A 22,897-nucleotide genomic window follows, 5' to 3' on the forward strand; every position below is an offset into this window, starting at 1 on the left:
GCGAAATAAAACATAAAATCATATACTGCGCAAGCGCGAGCATATTCATAAATAACGAGTAATTAACAATAAGCGTGCAAACATGAGATTTCTCTCATGCGCGAGAAGGGACTCTTAGGTATTCTAGGCCGTTACGTCTAACCACCTATCCTAAAGTCAACGAGCTCTGATACCAATCTGTAACACCCCGACCAAAGGCGGATTATACATCGGGGCGCCACATATTGTTTCATTACTCGTGACACTATTGGGTGTCAATATTTAATAAATACATTCATTCGCGCACAGCGCAAAGTAACCATAAGATAACATAAATCATCATAAATCAATATATTATAAATCATAATATTCGAACAGCAATAACTTGTCTTGATACATTTTAATCTAGGTCCAAAATAAAGAAAACTTCCTACGTGTCCACAAGCTCCAAAACAGCTACTGCAAACCTGAACACGTGTTAAAATAAACGTCAAACACTTGCGTGTTGGTGAGAAATCAAGTTTAATACAATATATAGATAACAATAAATCTGCGCGCAACATGTGTATGTCTGGTTTTCAACAAGGGTGTAATCTGATCGGGACCAACTCTAAGATTCATAGACTGCCAGTGCTCACAATTGAGCTCACAAACAAGAAAGACTGTGCAAGTGTAAACAAAAGAGAAAATCATAAACGATAGTTCTCCCGTGTTCATCTAATGGTACCATGAGAACTGCGGAATAGACCGACAAGACGGTTAATGATCCACACATACAAATAAACAGCCAAGTCTACGTCCTCAACACATGGGATACTGCGCGACTAAAGTTCATAAACAGTTTAAGACTCTAAGTTTGTATGAACACATGAACATCCCAAAACATTAAAAGCAAAAAGGGATTAGATACGAGATTACTCACTTGATAAACGATGCGGTGTAAGATAAAGCAAGAACCAACTTTAAACAAGCACAAGTTAACCTATAAGTAAGATTATTGTTTTAATAATTTGTTTTAAGTCTTGATTATAAGTTAGCATAATTAATAAGTAAATTATTATATATAATATATTACCGAAAAAGCAGGGCAGAACAGGGAGGAAGACGGAGGCAAAGAGAGAGGAGACGGCAGAGGAAGAACAACGGCAAGGAGCAAGAGAGGACAGGAGAGATTAAGTGTTTTGTGTGTGTAGTGTTAGGAAAATAACATTATTATTTATAGAGAAACCCTAGGGAACACAATCCCTAGAAAAGAGGAAAAGATCTCAAAAAGCAAAAGATTCCAAAAGATATCAAAAGATATGGCAGCTGCAGGGGGCAAGATAAAGCTGACAGGGAACAGTAAACAGGCATGGGCGGGTCAGATAAAGGTACTGGTCAAGCATGGAAAAAGCAGATCTCAAAAGATAATGTCAGTCACTTTTTCTGTCAACCAATGGGGTTGGTGCGCATGCTGCGCCGAAAGTGGCTTTTCAGACATAAGATAGGTCAGGTCAACAGCACAGAAGATAAGACAACACAAAAGCAAACGGCTAGATTAAACAGAAAACTCAAAGGGTTTAGCGCGAGAAGGCTAAGGCGCGCCGCGGGAAGAATCACATTTCTTAGCGCGCCGCGGGAAGAATCACATTTCTTAGCGCGCCGCGGGAGGCCGCGGGAAGAACTATAATTCTTCGCGCGTCGAGGGATGAACTACGATTCTTAGCGCGCTGCGAGAAGAACTACAAATCCTTAGCGCGTCGCGGGAAGAACTACCGTTCTTAGCGCGCTGCGAGAATTACAATTCTTAGCGCGCTGCGAGAAGAGTTCGTCACGCGTATCGCTGGAACAAATGGTCTTCACGCAGGCTTCCTTGAAAGGAGTCTGGCGCGTGGAGCTGCGCAGACAACCTTAGGCGGGAAGAAACAAAGGATAAGGAGAGGAGAAAAAGAAGGAAACAAGGCTTAAGGGCGGGACGGCGACAAGAGGGAACAGAAGGCGGAAAGAGAGAAGAAGAGGGACGGGACGGCGGAAAGAAAGAGAGAGAAAGAGGCGGGAAGGAAAATATATTATTATTATTAAAAGTAAAATATAAGTATGAATAAATATTAAATCATAAAAGAAAGAGATCGGATCAGAGAAACGGGTACCTGGGTCGGGTCGGATCGGGGCAGATGTCACAGTCTTCATCAAGTTCAAGTGCTACTAGAGTACGAGATCCCATGATTAGCCTTATGAACACCGTTCGCAACGTAACGGCTAAAAAACAAAGGGGTAACACCCCTTCAAGCGAACTAGGAAGGTATAGTGCAAATGATTACTCTACCGGTTTATCCGAAGAGGAATATGGCACTTTTGATGTTTTGGCTTAGTGGAAGGTAAAGGAAACCGAGTTTCCGATTCTTGCCACCATGGCCCGTGATTTACTAACCGTCCAAGCTTCTACGGTAGCTTCGGAATCCGCTTTTTCTCTTAGTGGCAGGGTAATATCGGTGAGAAGAACAAGACTAAATTCGGAGTCGGTAAAGATGTGCATTTGCTTAAAGGATCACTTGGACTCAATCGATCGTATTCAACATGTAACCACTCTCGAAGATGAAACACCACTTGATGTTCGAGTGCACGACGAACAAGAAGGCATTTCTACAAGTAATTCCGAGGAAGAAGTCGCCGCTCAATAATTACGACGAACAAGAAGGCTTTTCTAGAAATAATATGTCACAACTTTATATTTATAAGTTTAATGTTTTGTTAGTTTGTTTTTGAAAATTTTAAAACATGTAACCTTTTTTTTTTGAACTTCTTAAAGTAAATAAAATGAATTTTATGTTAATTGTTTTGTTTATTTTTCATGCTATACAAATACGAATCGTAGTTTAGAATCCAAATCGCAAACGAAAAACGAAAAAAAAAAAAAATTTTACACTGTAACCGGTTGGAACCGGTTACAGTGTAGGAACCGGTTTAGGAACCGGTAAGAACCGGTTAGATAGGTTAGGGGTCCGAGGGTGGGAGAACCGGTTCGGTTCCCTAACCGGTTCGAGCCTGGAACCGGTTTAAAAGGGGGTTTTGAATATAGGAACCGGTTAGGAACCGGTTCCGGTTCCTAGTCCCAAACCGTTTTAAACATCTTTACTTTTACTACCATCTCTTTAAGTTGTCCATTATGTTGGATTCTCTTATCAATTTATCGGCTCCGAAGTAATCGTAAAAGATAACAAAAGGGGATGGGAAGATCCAACGGCGAAGCTTGGACGAAAGTAGGAGATGCGAGAAGAAGATCAAATTCACATCTATCATATTAGTTACCCCCCTTTGTTCTCCTCCGCTTCGTTATACCATGACTCATGTCTCATGAGACCTTTCAGCTTATTGGGCTGCCTTAACCAGGCTAATTCGGGCTTGGGTCCGGCTCATAGCCAGACGTGTTTTTGGTATTTTTTTTATGTTATTTTATTGTTCATCATTTAAGACCAAATTTAATGTGTTGGCTATTACTTATGGACAAAAAAAACATAATTATATAGCCTCGTTCGCATACTAGGATATGAAAAACTATATATTAGAAAGTATAACAAGAACGTATATACTTAACTTTAACATTTTTCGACTACTTAATTACTTATTATCTTACTATTGTTATTTGAGAGACAAATAAGGAATTTCCAAATATTGTCCATCCTAGTAGGATCCAAAATGGCGTTACGAAATATTAAGCTCGGATTGTGAGTAACTTTACAAACGAGCTTGTTTCGTTGCTAATACTTTTCTAGCAAAAAAAATACTGCGTTATAACATGTTTGTGATGAAACGCTTAAATGATGAAACAACATTTGAGATAGAAACACTTTTAGGATGGATTTGCAACTTTATAATTTAGGGCGTATTTAAGTCGTTAGCATTGTTGGCAAAATTACCTCTATTTTATGCCTTTTCTTGTTTACAAATATATATAAAATCCTACAAAGATATAAACAAATATGTAACAAACAACAATTACTATATTCTTGTTTACAAATATATCCATATCTAAAATCCCACCCAAAAATCTATAAATACTCAAATTTTACTACATGATCATTGATTCATTGTATGAACATTATGCAACAATTATTTTTAAAACACAATCTTCAAACAAAACATGTTATATATAAACACATTACAACAAAATTCAACCTAACAAGACCTGTTTTTTTACCCCTTCTGACTTTTGCATGTTCTTCTATTTGGTACTAAAAAGTGGGAGAGAAATCAAGGCAATGTGTACATAACGTATAAATGGTTATAAATGGTCAAACACGATCAAAATTGGTCGATGATGGCCAAACGTAGCGATAATCGACCATGTATAATCATGATGGATCCTATTTAACCAACTATAACTTTATTTTACTAATTAGGATTGTCAAAGATTTATCATGTTTAATCAACAATAACCATGACAGACCAAGATTAACCATGTATGGCCGGTTATGATCATGATTTACAATTTTTGACCAATTATAACCATAACCATGGGCAAAGGCAAAACAAGTGTATAAGCTTCTGATTTGACCCTTTTGTAACTGTTTGAACTTGTTACCAGAAAACTCATGGGATATGCCAATATCGTGGCATCGGATAAATCACAACTTGCACCGAACAAGTTGCCATCATGAAATTGTGACATGAAACTAGTGCATGCCTATTCAAACATGAGAACATAGACAAAGGCAAAAGAAGTGTACCGCATGCTCGAATAACACATCGAGTTGATTGATCAGATAGAGCAATGGCATAATTATATTTTGGAATTTCTACATGAAATTTAACGTTGGATTTGTGACCGATAATTTTTGAGGCAACATTAACGGAAAAATGTGTCACCGACGTCATTTGCAATGGCTTATTTCGTCACAAACTATTGTCTTTACAAGTTACTAGAAGAAACAATCTCAAATCAGTCGCTAAGTTAGCGACCGAATGAGGAAGTCACAAATTTCGTATCGTAGGCTGTACATAATATTTCCGTCTCTAATTAGTTTTTGTTTAACAACAAATGTTATTCCTATTATACTTTGCACCGTTAATGCTACTCATCTGCCCATATTTAAACCTAAGGCATTTCCTCTAAGAGGCTAGTGACTCTATGAAGTAATAAGTCTTTCAATTTAATGAAATGATAATATTAAAGAAAACAATCTTCAAGTGGTAAACATTTGTTTCCTTCTATCATTTTCTTATTTTGGTCGTTATATTAGGTTTTAAATAATTCTAACTATCACTTTTTGTTAGCTTCCGGTTTCAACTGACAAAATGGTTGGCGACAGTCTCATCTTTTAACAAGTTTGCTTCCAACGATCCACGACTAACGAAAGTGTAAATCCGTTAGCCTCCGGTCACTGGAAAAATGTTCTCGGTCGTAAAACTTCTTTTTTCGCTGTAAAACTCAACCTTTTCATCCTAAACCTCTTTGAAACTTTAGATTGGACCTTTAGAAGCTCTTCTTTGTAAAAACCCCAATTATTGAGGTCATCGAAACCCTAAGTGATAGTCGCTGAAAAACGTTTTCGGTCGGAAAACCCCATTTTTCAAGTGGAAATTGTTGGTGGTGGTGTTCAGATAATGGTGGTCACCATTGGTGATCAACGGTGGTGTTCAAGATGTTCACATGGTGGTTGTTGGTCGGTCGACGGTGTTCAAGTGGTGGTGGTTAGCGTTGGTTGTGTTTAGGTTGAGTTTTCCGACGAAAAGTAGTTTTCCGGCAAAAAAATGTTTTTCCAGCGGCCGGTTACGCTTCTGTTAGTCGTGGATCGTTGGAACCAAACATGTTAAAGGGTGGGACTGTCTCCAGCCATTTCATTAGTTAAGACCTAGCAACAACCAAAAAGTGATAGTTAGATTATTTAAAACAAATATACCATTTATTAATAACAAAACATAGCTTAGTTTTTATATTTGACCAATTTAAAAACATAACTTCACTTGAATACCAAATGTTATTTAACTCTCACCCCCAAAATCAACACTCTCACCATTGATATTGGATGCTACATCTCCATGATTAGAGATGAGTTCTTCGTGATCTTATTCAAGTACTAGCTTAGATGCAAATAAATCCATATCAGTAAATGTGTCAAATCCAGAACTTAACATTTCCAGCACGAAACCGCGACGATCGGCTTCGATTTCCAACCGAGAACCAAACAACCTTTCTCTTCCACAATAGTGTACCCTTTAGAAATATCAAGTTTTTCAAGCCATTGTTTCGTTTGATTCGTCGTTTTAATCGGTGTACCTTGGAACCCAGCCCGGCTCATTCGACGCTTCCATTGATCCACCCGCTCGTGCCTTTCCACCCGGTTTGGCCTTCACAACTCAAAATGTTCTTGATTTCCTCCGCAAAGTAAAATTGTTCGATTTTTGCTCGTTTAGTGTCATATTTTGGTAACATTGCATCAAGTGAGTCGAAAATGGCTGAATAATAGTGTAGTGCTTCCATAAACCGTCCTAGGAAGAACGGTCCATTATGGTTCGAGTCTTGTTCCACAAGGATCAAGACTTTCGGGGAAAGTTCGTGGATTATTTGGAGAACCGAGTTTAACGCACCTCGGCTCTCTTTTACGACACAATGAAGTTGGAGAATACTGTTTACCGCTAAGGCTTCGTTTTTGTAGGACTTAATGTCCTCAGGTTTAAGGGTCTCCAAACTACTTTCCACAATAGAAAACTCGAAATCTATGCCTTTTTCTGAGGCATAGACTTCTAGTTCGTTACCAATGGTCACAAACTGGTTAACAAAAGGACCAACTGCAACTGCAGTGATCCTTAGGCGGCGTGGGGTCCATGTCTGACTCAGACTTTGAATTAACCCACGCCATTGGTGTCCTTGTTGTAGACCTAGCGTCATTCCTAGGTCCACTACGTGAACATTCTTCTCTCCCTCAAAGGCTTCCAGTATTATTTCGTTCGCAACAAAGTGACTAAATTTAATGTGTAGGCATGTCTCATAAACAAGTCGTAACGCCTCTTCCTTTTTTTCTAATGCAATTGTGTTCATGTTTTTCGCAGGGGCTACCAGCCCAACTGCATCAAGCGGTTGCATTGATGCCAGTCGGTCTGTGAGCCCCTGCATAAAACATGACGCCACCCTTTGGAAAGACGTCCCAAAAACAAGAGCATTGCTACGAAGCTCAGCCAACAAACTCGTTGCATGCGCTTTATCACGACACGCAACTGCCTCCGCACAAGACATAAGCAATCAGACAAGATGCGTCCCGTCCCTATTTCCTTCATCCTCAAAACTCCCGTCCTCATAAACCGCATCCTCGATGGCCTCAGCGGCCAAGTATCTTTGCGTATACGTTAAAACATGGTCACGAAACCGAAGTTTTGGCAAGCTGTTTGTACTGTTACTTCTATGGATTGCCACATTACTTGTATCTAACGACGCACAGTCGTTTAAACTTGATTCAGGCATGCTTTTCGATCGTTTTATCATCTTGTTTGACAAACATCCAACCTGCCAAAAATTCGGATTATCAAAAACCAACAAATTATGTCGAGGATATAACGATGACATCGAAAGATCTTGACTATCATACTCTTCATCACGAAAAATGTCTAGTTTTCGTTTGTTTCCGCCATGTTCGAGTCTTGGATCGGTTCCATTGACACCCTTTTTAACATGATTAACAAATTGTTCATTGTAAAGTGGTTTTGTCAATAGACCAGGAGCCATTTAGGGTTTTCTTTTTGTGTTTGAAGTTCAAATTAGACTCCAAAAGGCTCCGACCAAACCATAAGCATAGTGTTGTGGACTTATATAGACAAAATGTTCTTGGTTTTGTCAATTTAATTGTTGGATTTAATGGTCGGTTCGGGTCAAGTCAATGCGACTGACCCGATGTGACCCGGTATGAGTTACACCGGGGGTAACGAAATATATAAACTCACTTAAACGTTAACTGGGCCCGACACATCAAGATGGTGGTTTAGGCTTTGGTTGGTATTTGGGCTTAAGCCCAATGGGATTAAGGTTGGTTAAATCCTAAGATATTATCTATATATAGAATACTATATATATTAATATGTTTTAACCTAATCCCAACAAAAAGAAGATAAAACCCTAAACTACCACCTTAGTCACCAGCCGCAATTCCGGCGCCGTTTTCCGGCGACCGGTTTTCCGGCGACTTGAACACTCCGGCAACCTCCACTGGTGTTGTATCTTTGTTCCACCACTGTTGTAGTTGTTCCACACCTCAGCCGCAGACCAATAACACAACCACAGCCCGTTTTCCGGTGACCTAATTCCGGCAACCCGGTTTTCCGGTTAACTGCCATTCCGGCAGCCGCTGCTGCTGTTGCTGCACCTCACTGAAGCTGCACCACCACCCCTGCTCACCGACGCCGCCCTCAGCCACAACCCGGTTTTCCGCTAGCCCCGATTTTCCGGTGAGCCGTTTTTCCGGTCACCGGATTTTGGCTACAGCCGGTTATTGCAGCTGCCGGAATCAGTTGTTACAGCTGCTTGTGTTCTTGTTATTGTTGCTGAGCTGCTACTGTTCACTGGAGCCACCACTATAGACCACCGGACCTCCGCCGCCGCCGCCACCGGTTGCCGCCGTCACCGGAGCCTCTCGTTGGTCGTTTTGATTGTGTCGCTATCGTCTAGCACGTTTCGTTAAGCCCTCGGTGTCTTCCCGGTTTCGATAACCGAGGTATATCGACTACTTTAACTGTGGTTGATTTATTATTCGTTTATTCGTACTCGTATAAAGTTGTAATCGGATCCGGGTCTTGGGTTTCGGTTTATGGTTCGCTTAATCGTTTATATTCCGCTGCGTTTTATAGTTCGTTTATACATATATATTAATATTGATTAATATCTATCGAAACGAAATAATTATTAACTAGAATGGATTTTATATATTTGACTGTTTTCGTTCCGAACCACCGTTGAAACCCAACATTAATAACAATAAAGGTACATGTATTAATAAAATAGTGTAAACATAGAAATGATTGATGGCTTATTCATTTGTCTTTTGGACAGGAATTATATGCTTGCATTGTTAACCATATTGCTCCTAAAATGTCCCCAAGGTATAGGGATCACAAGCTGTATGATATATTATTGGTAATAAGTTAATAACTTAATTTGTTGGTTGTATCTTTAAATTGGGTTATTGCTTGTGAATTGAGGTATTTCATTGTTTTTAGGTTTTGGTAGACTCGTAATCTCAATCAGATAATTTAAACAATTCGAGAACTAGCGTATAAGTTTTTGTTGTGAAAAATAGTACCCAAAATAAACGGATGATTTGTGTTTTGTATGTCACAAATCATCACATTGTTTGGTTCAAATAACACAACGTTTCATGGAATAGTATGTCAACTTAACGGTTAAAACAGTTAACGGTTAATTCTGGTTTGCCAATAGTGGCGTCAGTCATATGATTTTCATCACTAATACAAGTTCTTATTAAAACAAGATTCTTGTTAATTGATTGCATTGTTCTGAATTACTATTCTCCCATGCTAGTGATAGTGATTTTCGTGTAATCAAATTATTTAGTCTTTATGGGTACATGAACCCAGATATGACACGAGATCAAAAATCATGTCACAGTGTCTGTCATACATATAAACATAAACACGATACAAATTTTTTCAATAAAGTATTTAAGTTTCATTGAAAATGGAGTTCACGTGGAGTTTTTTTTTTGTATTATAAGCTATAGCAAATACCGGTATGGTACCAGAACTTTGACAAACTAAATTGATGTCGTCCCAACAATATCGGTACTATGTAAATTCCAACCGGAACACATCAATCTTGGAATCCGTATTACTATTAATGATATTTGTATTTATGGTTTTATATTGATGTAAAAATATGTCGACGTCCCTTTGGCATATTACGACCTTTTTTTTCTCTCTCTCTCTCTTCCTATTGAGTTACTAATGCCGGAATCACATGCATATATACCCTAATGAGCCGAATCGATATCGACCTTTTTTTAAGCTAAAATGATTGATTTTTTTAACATTGTTACCCATGTTACCCATCTATAAGACACATCAATTTTCTATAACTTTTATCAGTTTCTAAATATTGGTTTTCCGTCCTTTTAAGCAAAATACCAACAACTTTTTATTTTTAATTTCGAACATTCATTCATTACTATTTCAATTATAAATTACAGACTAACGGCAGATAGACGGGCAACCAGCCGCGCCACTACCCCATTCTGAATAGCAAATCCTACCCTACTAAACACAACGTTCCCCTTAGCATGGGCGGAGTTACTGCTAACCACCTGTTGAACCCGTTTAAGGAACTGAACCGCGTCAGGGCCGAGACTCTTTTAAATTATTATTTTGATGTAACTCTTTTGAAGCAGTTAAAGTTACAAGAAACTCATCGATTTTACACTTGGTATGAATAAATATACGATTCCACAAACAATAGAAATGATGCGCTTAAATGTAATTATCATTGATTCCCATACATATTTTTATTCTACATGTAAAAAACCATTTATTTAAATGCAATGATCAAGACTTTCTTGTTTTGTAGAGAATCTAACATGCCTTTTTAACTTTACCATAGTTGGTCAGGAAATGAAAACAGTTATATGCTTGAATTTTAAATGCATCCAAATAATGATATTTTTATTAAGTCATTGGTAGAAAGAGAGTATTTAAACCATGATCTTCGGTCATCGGTGTGATCTTGCATGATGTAGATTAGTGATGAAGTAAATAACCTTTTTTAACTAGCTGGTATAAAGTTTTTATATTGATCATTTTAATAAGTACTATACATGTGATAACTTGACATTAAAATACCCATATTAGTCGGTGACGGATCAAGAAATTTTTGTGAGTAGGAGCGGAAAACGGGCCGGGTCAAACAAACATGTTTTGATAGTGTGAAAAATGAAAAGGTGAGCATGAAGAACAATGATTTGTTTAGCAAATAGATTGATGCATTGTTGATGGGCACAAGTTCATGAACATTTGCGTGAGTCTACTATGGCAACATGTTTGAGTAAAGCCGTGAAATCGATTGATGCATTGTTGATAAAGTCTATGAATAAACTATGAATTTCATGAGCCATTTGAGTAAAGCCGTGAAATCGGTATGAAAAACATTGAGAAAATATCTTGGAATTATATATTTTCTTTCTAAATATCTAGTGTGCCAAGGTATGTAAGGCATAGTTCCGTGATATACCTTCTCTTTAGGTGAATCCAAAAATACATTGTGCAATAGTATCCTTCGCCTATGCAAGGAAAGGCTTATTCATACATGCATATAATATAATTATATAATTTTTTTGTATAAAGTATAAATATATAATAATCCATATAACTGAGGTGCCTAATAAATATATTAATTTTTGTGTTCTTATTCGTTTATCCTCTACATAAACCTATTCAACCAAAACATATAGACCAATCGAAGCACATAAAACGCTATTTTTAGAACTATTAAATGAATTAATTATTTATATATCTTAATACTAGCTTTAGAAACCCGTGTATTATACGGGATAAGTTAATATATAAAGTACAATAAATAATTTAATATAAATAAAACTATGTAAATAAATGTATTACAAATATAATAGTTTTAAATCGTCAAATATATTTTAACTTTAAATCAAGAATGAGTTGTTCTATCATCGGCATACAATAATTACAATAATGAAGCAGTGCCACTGGAAGCAACATTTGAAACAATGAGACCTTTCTGAAAGATGTAACTAAAGTCTTTCACAAAAATGTTATACATTCCATACCCGACCATAAACCAAAAAGACATCATATTTTCCTTTTTAAACAGATATATCTCCATTATTTTTTTACTTATATTTGGTTTACTCAATTTATATTATTTCCAAACTTAGCAACAAAATTCACAAATTTAGTTGTGGTCTATATAAAAAAACAGTTTTTTGGTTTTTAAGTAAGATCATACCAATTATTTTTTTATATTTTAATTTGAACTAAAACTTTTATAAACACATTATGCTAAATAAAATCAAAAAGACTGAAATTATTTTGACTCATAGATTGGTTTTAAAAGTCGGTGTGTCAATAATGTTATAGCAATATAGATCAGAATAACGGTTTGTGTAATGAAACTAAATTGCGAGTAATTAATTTGGGTAGGCGTTTTGTTGAAGTAAAAGTTATTTCAGGTACTAATACTGGTTATCACACTTATATAATTCGTTGTGGTCTAACACCTTCAGATAAGAAACTTTCGTTTAAATTGAAGAGAAGATAGTTTTTTTCCAGTTGTAGTCTGTTTTGCAATGAAAATTAACAAAATTCAAGTTAGCAAAAGTTGACATGTATCTCAAAGACCCGGTGTTTACACATAGAAAACTCTATGTAGCTTTATCAAGAGCTAAGAGTGGTGTTAAAATTCTTATATTAAACAAGGAAGACAAAGTTACAAATAAAGAATAAATATGGTTTATAAGGAAGTCTTTGTTGTAGCTTATAAATTTTACATTTTTAACCTTTGATTATGTTTTCAAAGATTGTAATTTAAATGTTATTTGGGTTTATCTTTGTTTCATAATCATTTGTTTTCGTACCAATATCATTTACAACTTTAAGTATGTTGTCGTCCTGAATAACATATAACAACTTATGTTGTCATTTCAAATGACATGTGTTTGTTCGAAAATATCAATATTTACACCCGTGTCGTACACGGGTTAATAACCTAGTGTGTGTGTATATATATATATATGACACATAATTATTATATTAATATTTTTTTATATATAGTATGTTTAGAATATAATTTATGGCGTTAATAATTCAATCAATGAAGATTGACCAATTAATACGGTATGTTAATTTATAATCAATACTATATTGAGAACCAATATTTTATTCTTTTCTATCAATAGAAGAGAACTGATTTTGCCGGGAATTTGATAGTGAGAATTAACCTTAGAATGTCATATGTCCAGAATTATTTTGTTTTACTAGTATAGGTAGATGTCCTAGACATGTGACAATACAAAGAAGACTGAGGCTACAATTAGGTTGGCTTGAGACTTGGGGGTGAATTTCGAGGGCATGAAAGACCTTGTTTGCAAGATTATAGAAGAAGAAGAATATTTTAAAACCCTAAGTTGATCATGTGTACTTTTGGTTTTTAATAGCTTTTTTTGGTGGTTTTCATTCCTTTTGGTTTCATTGATTGTTTGTTTTGGGGTTTTTTACTAGTTTCCTGCTAGTCCTTTTTATAAAATTTTTCGTTAAAAAATATCTACCTATCTACCTCTACCTATACTAATAAACAAAAATAATGATGATGTGCCATAACCACATTCAATCTTAATTTTAATTTCTCTCATATTTTCTAATCTTCACTCTCCTTAATCCATGTTATCTATGGGTCATGGGTTTAGTTAGTATTATCTATTAGTTGTAACTCATATGAAAAAAAAGTATTTAATGTAATTTAAATCACAATAATTTTTACTAACCCGTTGCATCTAAATTTACTATTAGATATAGAAAGTTTGAACATAACTTTTAAAAAATGAATTATTTAATTAGTTAAATAATGATTTACGAACCATTGTCACATAATAATTAGTGACATATGTTTATTATATATATCTTCAAATTTAGTTGAATAAATACAATATTTATAATCTTACAATTTGTAAAACACCATTTAAATTACATTCATATAAAACATCTTTAATATGTTTAGTTACCAATAATTGATTTTATGTCATCTTAAACATTATTTCAATCTTAAGAAACTGTAAAATTTAAGTATGTAACATTTGAAGTGTGTGATTATATTAAAATTAATCTATAAATTCAAAAGAAAATCCCTAAATTATGTATGATTAAATACCTAAATTTCATTCATTTGACAAATTCCTTGTAATACACGGGTTCAAAAGCTAGGATACAAATAATAAAAAAAAAAAATCTTAATAGTTTGTGTTAATGGCCGCCTATACGAATTTAAGTAAGATATATATTATTTAAAAAAAGATGTATATTATTTATAATTAAAAATCAATTTTATAGTAAAAAAAATAAACTGGTATTGGACCTCATCAAACTCATATAGCTTTTAAACCGGGTTATAACATCTCATTTATTTGTGAAACAATTTAATATCAACCCATAAGTATATTATTAACTTTTATACAATAAAAAAATTCAAAAAAAAAAAGATAAATATTAAAACAAATAATATAAAAACAACCCCCCGTAATACGATGGATAAAAAACTAGTATAAGTATATAATAATCCATGTAAAATTGAGGTATCTAATAAATATATTTATTTTTGTGTTCTTATTGTTTTTTTTTTGAATGACCAATAAGTAACGTCGGGTACTCCGTACGCGGCCCCCATTGGCTAAAGGTAGGCCGAGCTGGCCACTAGTCCGAACGGACGGAGCCACTAGCGGTCCACCTATTGAGGGATTCACCGGATAAAACCCAACTCCCACGCCTGCCAAATGGCATGACAGCGAGGAGCCCGTAAAACCGGGTGAGATCAGGACTCAAAACCCTGACAAGCCAGGGTTATCCCTCATATCTCCCATATAAATTGGTGATAATGAGGTTTGAACCTCCTACCTCTCACTAGTAAAGTAAGTGCTCTACCATTGAGACACATCCAATTTATGTGTTCTTATTGGTTTATCCTCTACATAAACCTATTGAACAAAATGCTATTATCCTTTATATTATAATAATCCATATAATATAAATATACAGACCAATCGAAGCACGGAAAATGCTATTTTTAGAACTATTAATTAACGAATCATATATTCTTTTCTTAGTAGTTTGTGTTAATAGCCGCCTATACGATGGGAATTAAGATGAAACAAATAATAAACATGGACGTGGCATAGTTGTGCTACGAGTACGAGGTGATCATCTAGAAAACAAGAAGGAAAGCATTCATTGGGTGACCTTCTATCGTCCTCCCACTTACACATAAATAAAAATATTTTATAAATTAAATGTAATGTTTAAATATGTTCGGCATATGGACCGGACTGATTGAGTAACTAATGTTCTTTTTAAGAAAACCAGTTCGAGATTTACAAATAAAAAGATGTTCGTACAAAAAATGAGTATAGTTGAAATAAGAGAAAACTTACTAAAATAAACAATTTTGACCAACATTTTTTCCAACACAGAATTGTCTATTTTAGCTTACATCTTTCAAATCATTGAGTTTTGACCAAAAAACAATGATAGTGAAGCTGGCTAAGCCTTAGGCGCCACTTTATGGACACGGTATTTTATGAAAAGCAAACGCGACCCACCTTTAGCCTATATAAAACAATTCGACACGTGTCAAAGACGGCTAAATTTAGCCTACATCTATGGTTATTTAGCCGACATCCTTGACTCTTAGCCGGTTTCGGGACACGTGTCTATTCACTTAGCTGGCTCCAATTATTCCTTCTTAGCCGGTCCAGCTCGGCTTGTAGGCTAAAGCTTCACTTATCCGTCTTCTTTTTTTCATTTAGCCGTCTAATTTTAACCGCCAAAACTGAAAATTTAACCAACCTTACCAAACGTATTAAATATTTAGCCGGCTTCTTTCTTTTTATCTGTTAGCCGTCTTGTTAACCGGTGAAAATTTAGCCCTCAAAATTAAATATGTTTACCTACACAATTAATTATTTAGCTGGTTTATATTATTTTTTTTCTCTTCTCTACAACATTTAGTGCATGGTGTACATCCAGTTTAAGTATTTTTCTTTCCACGTTTCAGAAAAGGTTTTTTAATCCACGCTCATCCACAATTCCCTCCTGCTTCAACAGACAAGATGGAGGGAGGGAGGCGTTCTTCACAAAGGTGTCGATTAAAACAGAGAAAGCCAATGGTAGTCCGGCGTTAGACGACGAGGACAGTGGCTACGGTTCGAATTAGGGGAAAATCATATATATTTATGGAAAATCTACCTATTTGGTATTAAATCCTGAATTTGATATTTATCGTCGTTATTGCAATGATCTCTACCCTGAACCTTTCTTTTGTTAAATTTCTAGAATTTTTTTTATACCTCAGGTTTTGCAAACCAAATATATGGATACTAAATATGGATATGTGTTGAAATTGTTTCATACAGGTGTCATTCATTTACTTATCTTCATCGTCAGCGAAAAAATAGGTACCGTGTACATTAAACTGTTTACACTTTTTAGATTTGAAAGTATGATCAACGAGCAAAAGTAATATGTCACTCAGACAATGGAAATTAGACAAAGTTGTGACAATGAATGAATCTTATAATTTATTAACATTATTTGAATGAAACACAATATCAATTCATTAATTTGTTAATGAAGCATGTGTTTAGATATAATTGATTATAGTTCCAAGAAGCAAATAAAGTCTTCAGATTTTCATGTTAAAAAGAACATATGCAATCATCTATTACTCATTAATTTCTTCATTTATAACAAAACCCAATAACCGAACAACTCAACATGTATGACCCGTTGTCATACCAGGTATTGGAAGAAATATAGTAGTAGTGCCGGCAGTTAGAAATGATGGCTTGCTTTACGATACACTCAATAATCCCGCAGATCAAAGTGATGTTATTGTTGTTGGTGATATAGATTACAACAATCACATCGTTTCATTTTCGTCACGTGGCATGAGCAGGATGGACATTCCTCATCAGTAATTTTAATGTTAAATATTGACATAATGACTAATCAATAATGATAAAATATCATGGTTAAAAATTTTGTTTTTTGACAGTTATGGACGTGTTAACCTTCAAGACTGGTGGTTGTTGATGATCGAGCTAATAACCATATTCATACTCCTTTGGAGGTGTCAAACAAGGACAGCGTGGTGGTCGGTCGGATTCGTCTAGATGGGAATCATGGGTATGTGAATCTTGAACAAGTGTTTTGTTTTCTTTGTTAAGTTATTAAGGTTTGACATATGCCTTTTGTGTTTTGTTGGTACAGACTAGATATCTTTGTTTGTGGGGATTTATACGCAAAGAGGCTATTGCAGAGATGTAATTGTCACCAAAATGGTTCAGTTATTCAGGTTTTATAATTTTGTACCGGGTTGTGGGGTCCAAATTAGTACGGGTTGTAAAACGTTACTTGCAAGAGTGTTGCAAGTCCCTTCGTTAATAGTGAGGCTTCATCTAAGTAACTTTTACACTTCTATTTTGAACTTAACTATATATGTAAACCTGTTAAATTATATTTTTCCATTGATCATATGGCTGATGCGTTATATGAATGACCAAATGATCACTTTCAACACAAACAAAACATGCCAACAACTCGGCCCGTGGCAACGCGCGGGTACGATTACTAGTTTTTTTTTAAAATGAGGATCTTGTGTGATAAGAAAGTAAAATAGTTTGATAGGGTGAAGATCGTTTTATAAGATGGAGTCAAGATGGTTGTATAGCTTTATAAGAATGGTTGATGAAAAATTAAATTTGGGTAGGTAAATGTATTTATTTATGATGGCTAAAACATGCCGTTTAGGAGAAAAAATATTGGCAGCTAAGAGAAAAAAATAATAGAAACCAGCAAAATAATTAATTGAGTATGTAAAAATATTTAATTTTGAGGGCAAATTTTACACTGGCTAACAAAACGACTAAGAGATAAAAAGAAAGAAGCCGGCTAAATATTTAATACGGTTAGTAAGGTTGGTAATATTTTCAATTTTGGCGGCTAAAATTAGACGGCTAAATGAAAAAAAGAAGACGGCTAAGTGAAGCCTTAGCCTATAAGCTGAGTTGGAGTCGGCTACGAAGGAATATTTGGAGCTGGCTAAGTGAATAGACACGTGCCCCGAAACCGGCTACGAGTCAAGGATGCCGGCTAAATAACCATAGATGTAGGCTAAATTTAGCCGTCTTTGATACGTATCGAATTTTTATAGGCTAAAGGTGGGTCGCGTTTACTTTTCATAAAATTCTATGTCCATAAAGTGGCGGCTAGGGCTTAGCCGGCTTCACTGATATGTCACTTGATTATTGGTCAAAAACTTAATGGTTGGAATCATGTAGGCTAAAATAGGCATGTGTATTTAAAAAAAATGGTCAAACTTGTTTATTTTGGTAATTTTCTCTTGAAATACGTTGTGTTAAGAATATAGAAAAATAAAAAATAAAACAGATTCACAATAATTATTGTTAAATTAACCTTCTCAGCCACCTCATTCTCCAAATCCAAATGTGCTCTTGCTTTAAAAACATTAGAAAGCTTCAAGAAATCTAAATCTCTTAAAAGAAAAATGTCATTGGATTGCAATATCGACTTCGGATTAACAGTCTTTTGTTGCCCATTCACATATTTGATAACCACATTATTTTGCAAAGGATAATAAAACCACTCCCTAACATTGACAAAAGGAAATAGTTCTTGTTCATGTTGTAAAATCTCTTCATTTAGAACATTCAATAGTTCTCTCTCTTCGTCGTTAATAACTTGTTTGCGGTTTCCAAATCCTATTATTTGGTACTTAGACAGAATGTTAAAAGACAGAACCAATTCGATAGAAGGCTTGTGGATTGTAGACAGATCGCTAAGAATTAACTGATAATTATTGGTTTCGGATGAAAATTTCCAAGAAACAATTGTTGTCATTGTTGAAGATGATGGAAGAGATGAAGATTTCAAACAAACTGATTATTGAAGAAGTTATGCTTATTATGTTTATCTTCCAAAGTGTCTTTTTTAATTATTAATAAAAATGATGGTTTATTGATTCCATAAAACTCATGTTTATCCATATATTTATTAAACTATTGATGAACATTTAACCTATTCTCCTATTTTTTTTAAATAAATTGATAAGATATAAATGTGTATAACATATATTTCGGATATATATATATATATATATATATATATATATATATATATATATAAATCAGTATAATATTAGCCTATAAATAAAAGTCTATAAAATTAAATTTCAAAAACATAAAAGATATAATACAAAAACCATAAACAACTAAACATAATTGAGCATACAAACATGTACCTATAGTTAAACAAAACAAAATAAAATAATACAATCCTTTTATTAAAAAACTTTAAACATATTTAAAAAGATACAAACGTAAACAAAAAAAATATTGTCAATAAATTCATAGAAGGTTTCCAAATATTTTCTTATACACAACATTTTTGGTTTCACTAATCAATTTGGATTCCTTATCTAATAAAACAATCTTAATACCTTCGCGAGTCTTCACTCTAGACAAAGCAACATAAAGCTGGCCATGTGTTAAAACCGGGTCTTTTAAATATAATCCAACACACGATAAAGATTGTCCTTGACTTTTATTTATAGTCATTGCAAAACAAACCGATATAGGAAACTGTCTCTTCTTTAACTTGAATGGAAGCTTCTTATCAGACGGTGTAAGACTTATTCTGCTAAGTAAAGTACGAAATCCAATATTAGTACCAGAAACAACTTTAGCTTCAATGATGCGTTTACCCAAACTAACAACTTGTAGTCGAGTTCCATTGCACAACCCTTTTTTCTGATTAATATTCCGTAGTAACATAATAGGAACTCCAACCTTAAGTAACAAACGATGGTTTGGCATTCCGGACATCTTTATACCATTAAGAAAATAAGGAGAGTACAACGTGGGATCAAAATCCTCAGATACACTTTTAACCTCGTCGATGCTATCTGAACTTAAGTACTCCATTTCTTGACCAGGAAAATACGCTAACATACGATCATTAATCTCTTGAACCACATCATTTAACGGAGCAAGCAACGCCCGTTCTTGAAGGTAAGTAAGATCATTAAACCTATCTAACATAGAAGGATAAACAAAGTCTATTAAATCAGACATAGGATCAAGAGAATCTTTTATTAGAAGATCCTCTGGAATTGATATAGTTGCTTCACCATCATTAGGACCACCAAGATTACCTTGACCAATATCCAACAACCAATCAGTGAATTATTTAATCTCTAAAGAATTTGACATTTGAGAACCAACAGTCAACCTCATATTCTTAGTTAGTTTCAAAACCTTACAATTTGACCATATGTAAGAAGAACTAATTGTGGCGTTCACACAATCGTTTATTGTTCCATTCTGTACAACAGGTAAAATCTGTCTGAAATCACCACCAAGAACAACTACCTTACCTCCAAACAATGATCCAGAAGTGTTGCCCAAATCAACGTTCATAACATCTTTTAGGGTTCTGTCCAATGATTCGAATGCATGTTTATGAATCATGGGAGCTTCATCCCAAATTATTAATGATGTTTTCTTCAATAACTCAGAAATATCTGTATTTCCCTTAACCTGAAAATGTTGAATATGTCAACATTATATTCAATAAAATAATTTAAAAACATAAATTTAAATGTGAAATAATCTAGACTTAATGAAATTTATAATAGTTACCTGACATTGGGAGTCCTCGGTAAGATTGATTGGAATAAGGAATCTGGAATGAGCCGTTCTACCGCCTTCTAATAATAAAGATGCTATTCCACTTGAAGCAACATTAAGAACAATTTCTTCCTTTGACCGAATTGAGGCAGATAAAGTTTTCCATAAGTATGTTTTGCCAGTACTGCCGTAACCATACACGAAAAAAAACACCACCTTTTTTACGTTTCACGGAGTTGAATATTTCGTTGTAAACGTTTTTTTGTTCATCAGTTAGAGATGTGTACAAAAGCTTAAAATCATTTGACAAAGAATCCTTATCATAAGATAATTCTTCCATCATAAGAGGATTCATTGACGTAGACACAGATTCCTGATCTGGAAAAGGCATGTGTGAAAACCTACGTAGAGATGAATTGTTTGATACCAAAAACTCCTCAATCTGAAGTAATGCCAGGTTCTTCAGTTGCTCGTCACTAAGAGACAAACCTGAAAAAAAATCTACCTTAAACTAAACTACAAAAAGACAAGTTCACGCATATAACAAAACTAACCTAGATTCTTGTGTTTCTTTTGTTGATGATAAAGAATCCCGTCGACTAAAAATTGCCATGTATTATCCCAAACGTAATCAGGTCTTGATAAGGAGGATGTTATAAGCATTGTTGCAAACAAATTTCTTAAATAATATCCGTTTGCGGTATGGTTTGCTTCCTCAATTGCTTCTATGTACTCCTTATCATCGTCTAAAAGTCCTCTTCTATAACATGCATCTCTAAAAGAATCACAAACAAAACCATCTACTGTTCGAATATCTTCAAAACGTTTCGGTCCTTTAACCTTGTTTAAAAGTATTCTTAAGTAGTATGCCTCGTCAAATGATGCGGGAACGGCATGAATTCTACCAATAACAAACCCACTTTGCCTTTCTACCCATTTTGGTGGTGATGTTTTTTTTCCATACAAACTGTGTTGGAAACTCAGCATATGATAGCCTCCTTGCATGCTCGTAGTTTCTATTTGGTTCCATCCAACCAGTAAACATTGAAACTGAATTGGAAGTCTTGGTAAGAACATCTTCAAAATCTTCCTCAGGGCCATAAATTATTTGTTGACCAGGTAAATGAAAAGGAAGTCTCGTAACAGCCGGGACCTTGTAATGAACATCAAATGCAAATATTCTCCAAGCAGACTCACATGCAGAAAGATATCTACAATCGTAAAAAGCTTTAATCTCATCTACTTGAGGATCTTCATTGTCGGCGGTGTTATTTTGGACAAGGAAAATTGTAGCTCGATCTGGACCCTTATTTATATATATAAACAAATACTTGATTGATCCTTCTTGATTGCACCACTCGACATTTATATGGGCTTGATACTTTCGTAAAAGAATTTTGTTGTAAGGGACAACACTTCTATTATCTAGATTTGTACCTTTCTTAACGACGTAACGTCCATTGTCTCTTCTTTTATAAAACGGAAAACCGTTGGAATCTATACTTGTCTCATTTTGAAATCGTTTTGGGAAATTTTTGGAACATTCTCTATCAATCATGCAGCTACAGCTCGGATTAGCCTCACCACAAGGACCATGAAGCATATGATCTGACACAAGCTGGTATAGGTCTGGTTCAGTGAACTTGTCAAGAATTTCACTTGAAATAAAATTATCTATATGGGACGGATTGTGAATTTTATTCTCTGGAGCAATGAATAGGCAAATATGGGCATGAGGCAGACCACGTTTCTGAAACTCCAATCGTGTAAACGGCTGCATTTGGAATAAAACAAATAAATTAGTAAAAATTAAATGAAAAAAATATCTGGAATAAAAAGTAAACAAAATATGAAAAAAAAATTAAATAGAAAACCGAACCTGCTTTAATTTTTCCAAACAAAGCCTTATCCTTCAACAACTTAATCATTGAATTAAGCTTCATTTTAAAAATCCAACATAGTATATCTGGCCTATCTTCAGAATTTAAATTGGTATCCTTTAAAAAAACGTTTGACTTCTTGCCAACCGGGATTGCACGTAATGGTTAAGAAAAAATCTGGATAACCGTACCATCTACAAAGACACGTAGCGTTTAAGTAATTTTGCATCATATATCTGCTTCCACCAGTAAAAGATGACGGAAGAATTACACGCTGCCCAGATGTTGAAACATCTGAATTTCCTGCCGTCTTAAGGTTTCGAAGGCTTTCGTAGGTGTCAGACCTAAGTTCACTCTGTTTTCCACGTATAAAACGCAACATTTGACTCTCAACCATGGTATATTTTTCAACCAAAAGCTGCTGAAAAAGCCGTCTTCCATTTAAGGGTAATGAGAATTGTTTCGGCCTATCTTGTAACCTATATGCAAAGAACTCTCACATCGTGCACTTCTTACGGCCAGCCGTAGATGAAGTATCTACATTCCTATGAGGAATGTCTACCTTATAACCATCCTCACCAAAAGGATAAATCAACGGAAATTGAAGAGGAGTATAAGAAGGAT

The 22,897-nt window shown here is 34.8% G+C and overlaps 1 protein-coding gene and 1 pseudogene across 1 annotated transcript; both read right to left on the reverse strand.

Moving 5' to 3' along the window:
• Positions 1–6,086: 6,086 nt before the first annotated feature.
• LOC143563392 (GRAS family protein RAD1 pseudogene) lies at positions 6,087–7,705 on the reverse strand (annotated as a pseudogene).
• An 11,407-nt stretch (positions 7,706–19,112) lies between these two features.
• On the reverse strand, positions 19,113–22,670 carry LOC143563399 (uncharacterized). The gene is made up of 8 exons (XM_077050944.1): positions 22,545–22,670; positions 21,725–22,167; positions 21,362–21,604; positions 20,948–21,168; positions 20,681–20,882; positions 20,406–20,577; positions 20,027–20,303; positions 19,113–19,918 (listed from the first exon to the last, which is right to left on the reverse strand). Exons 1-8 carry the CDS (start codon positions 22,668–22,670, stop codon positions 19,113–19,115), a joined length of 2,490 nt encoding a protein of 829 aa, XP_076907059.1.
• Positions 22,671–22,897: the final 227 nt, after the last annotated feature.

The sequence above is a fragment of the Bidens hawaiensis genome, unplaced genomic scaffold (assembly GCF_021521415.1).
Source record: "Bidens hawaiensis isolate Kalapana, Puna unplaced genomic scaffold, B.hawaiensis_p1.1 tig00021378_1, whole genome shotgun sequence".
Taxonomy (NCBI): Eukaryota; Viridiplantae; Streptophyta; class Magnoliopsida; order Asterales; family Asteraceae; genus Bidens; species Bidens hawaiensis.

Coding starts and splice junctions, on each gene's coding strand:
- LOC143563399 (XM_077050944.1), bottom strand. CDS start 22,670: ATGGTTGAGAGTCAAATGTTGCGTTTTATACGTGGAAAACAGAGTGAA. Junction 21,169..21,361: donor TATGCTGAGTTTCCAACACA/GTTTGTATGGAA, acceptor TGATTCTTTTAG/AGATGCATGTTATAGAAGAG. Junction 20,883..20,947: donor AAAGAAACACAAGAATCTAG/GTTAGTTTTGTT, acceptor ATTTTTTTTCAG/GTTTGTCTCTTAGTGACGAG.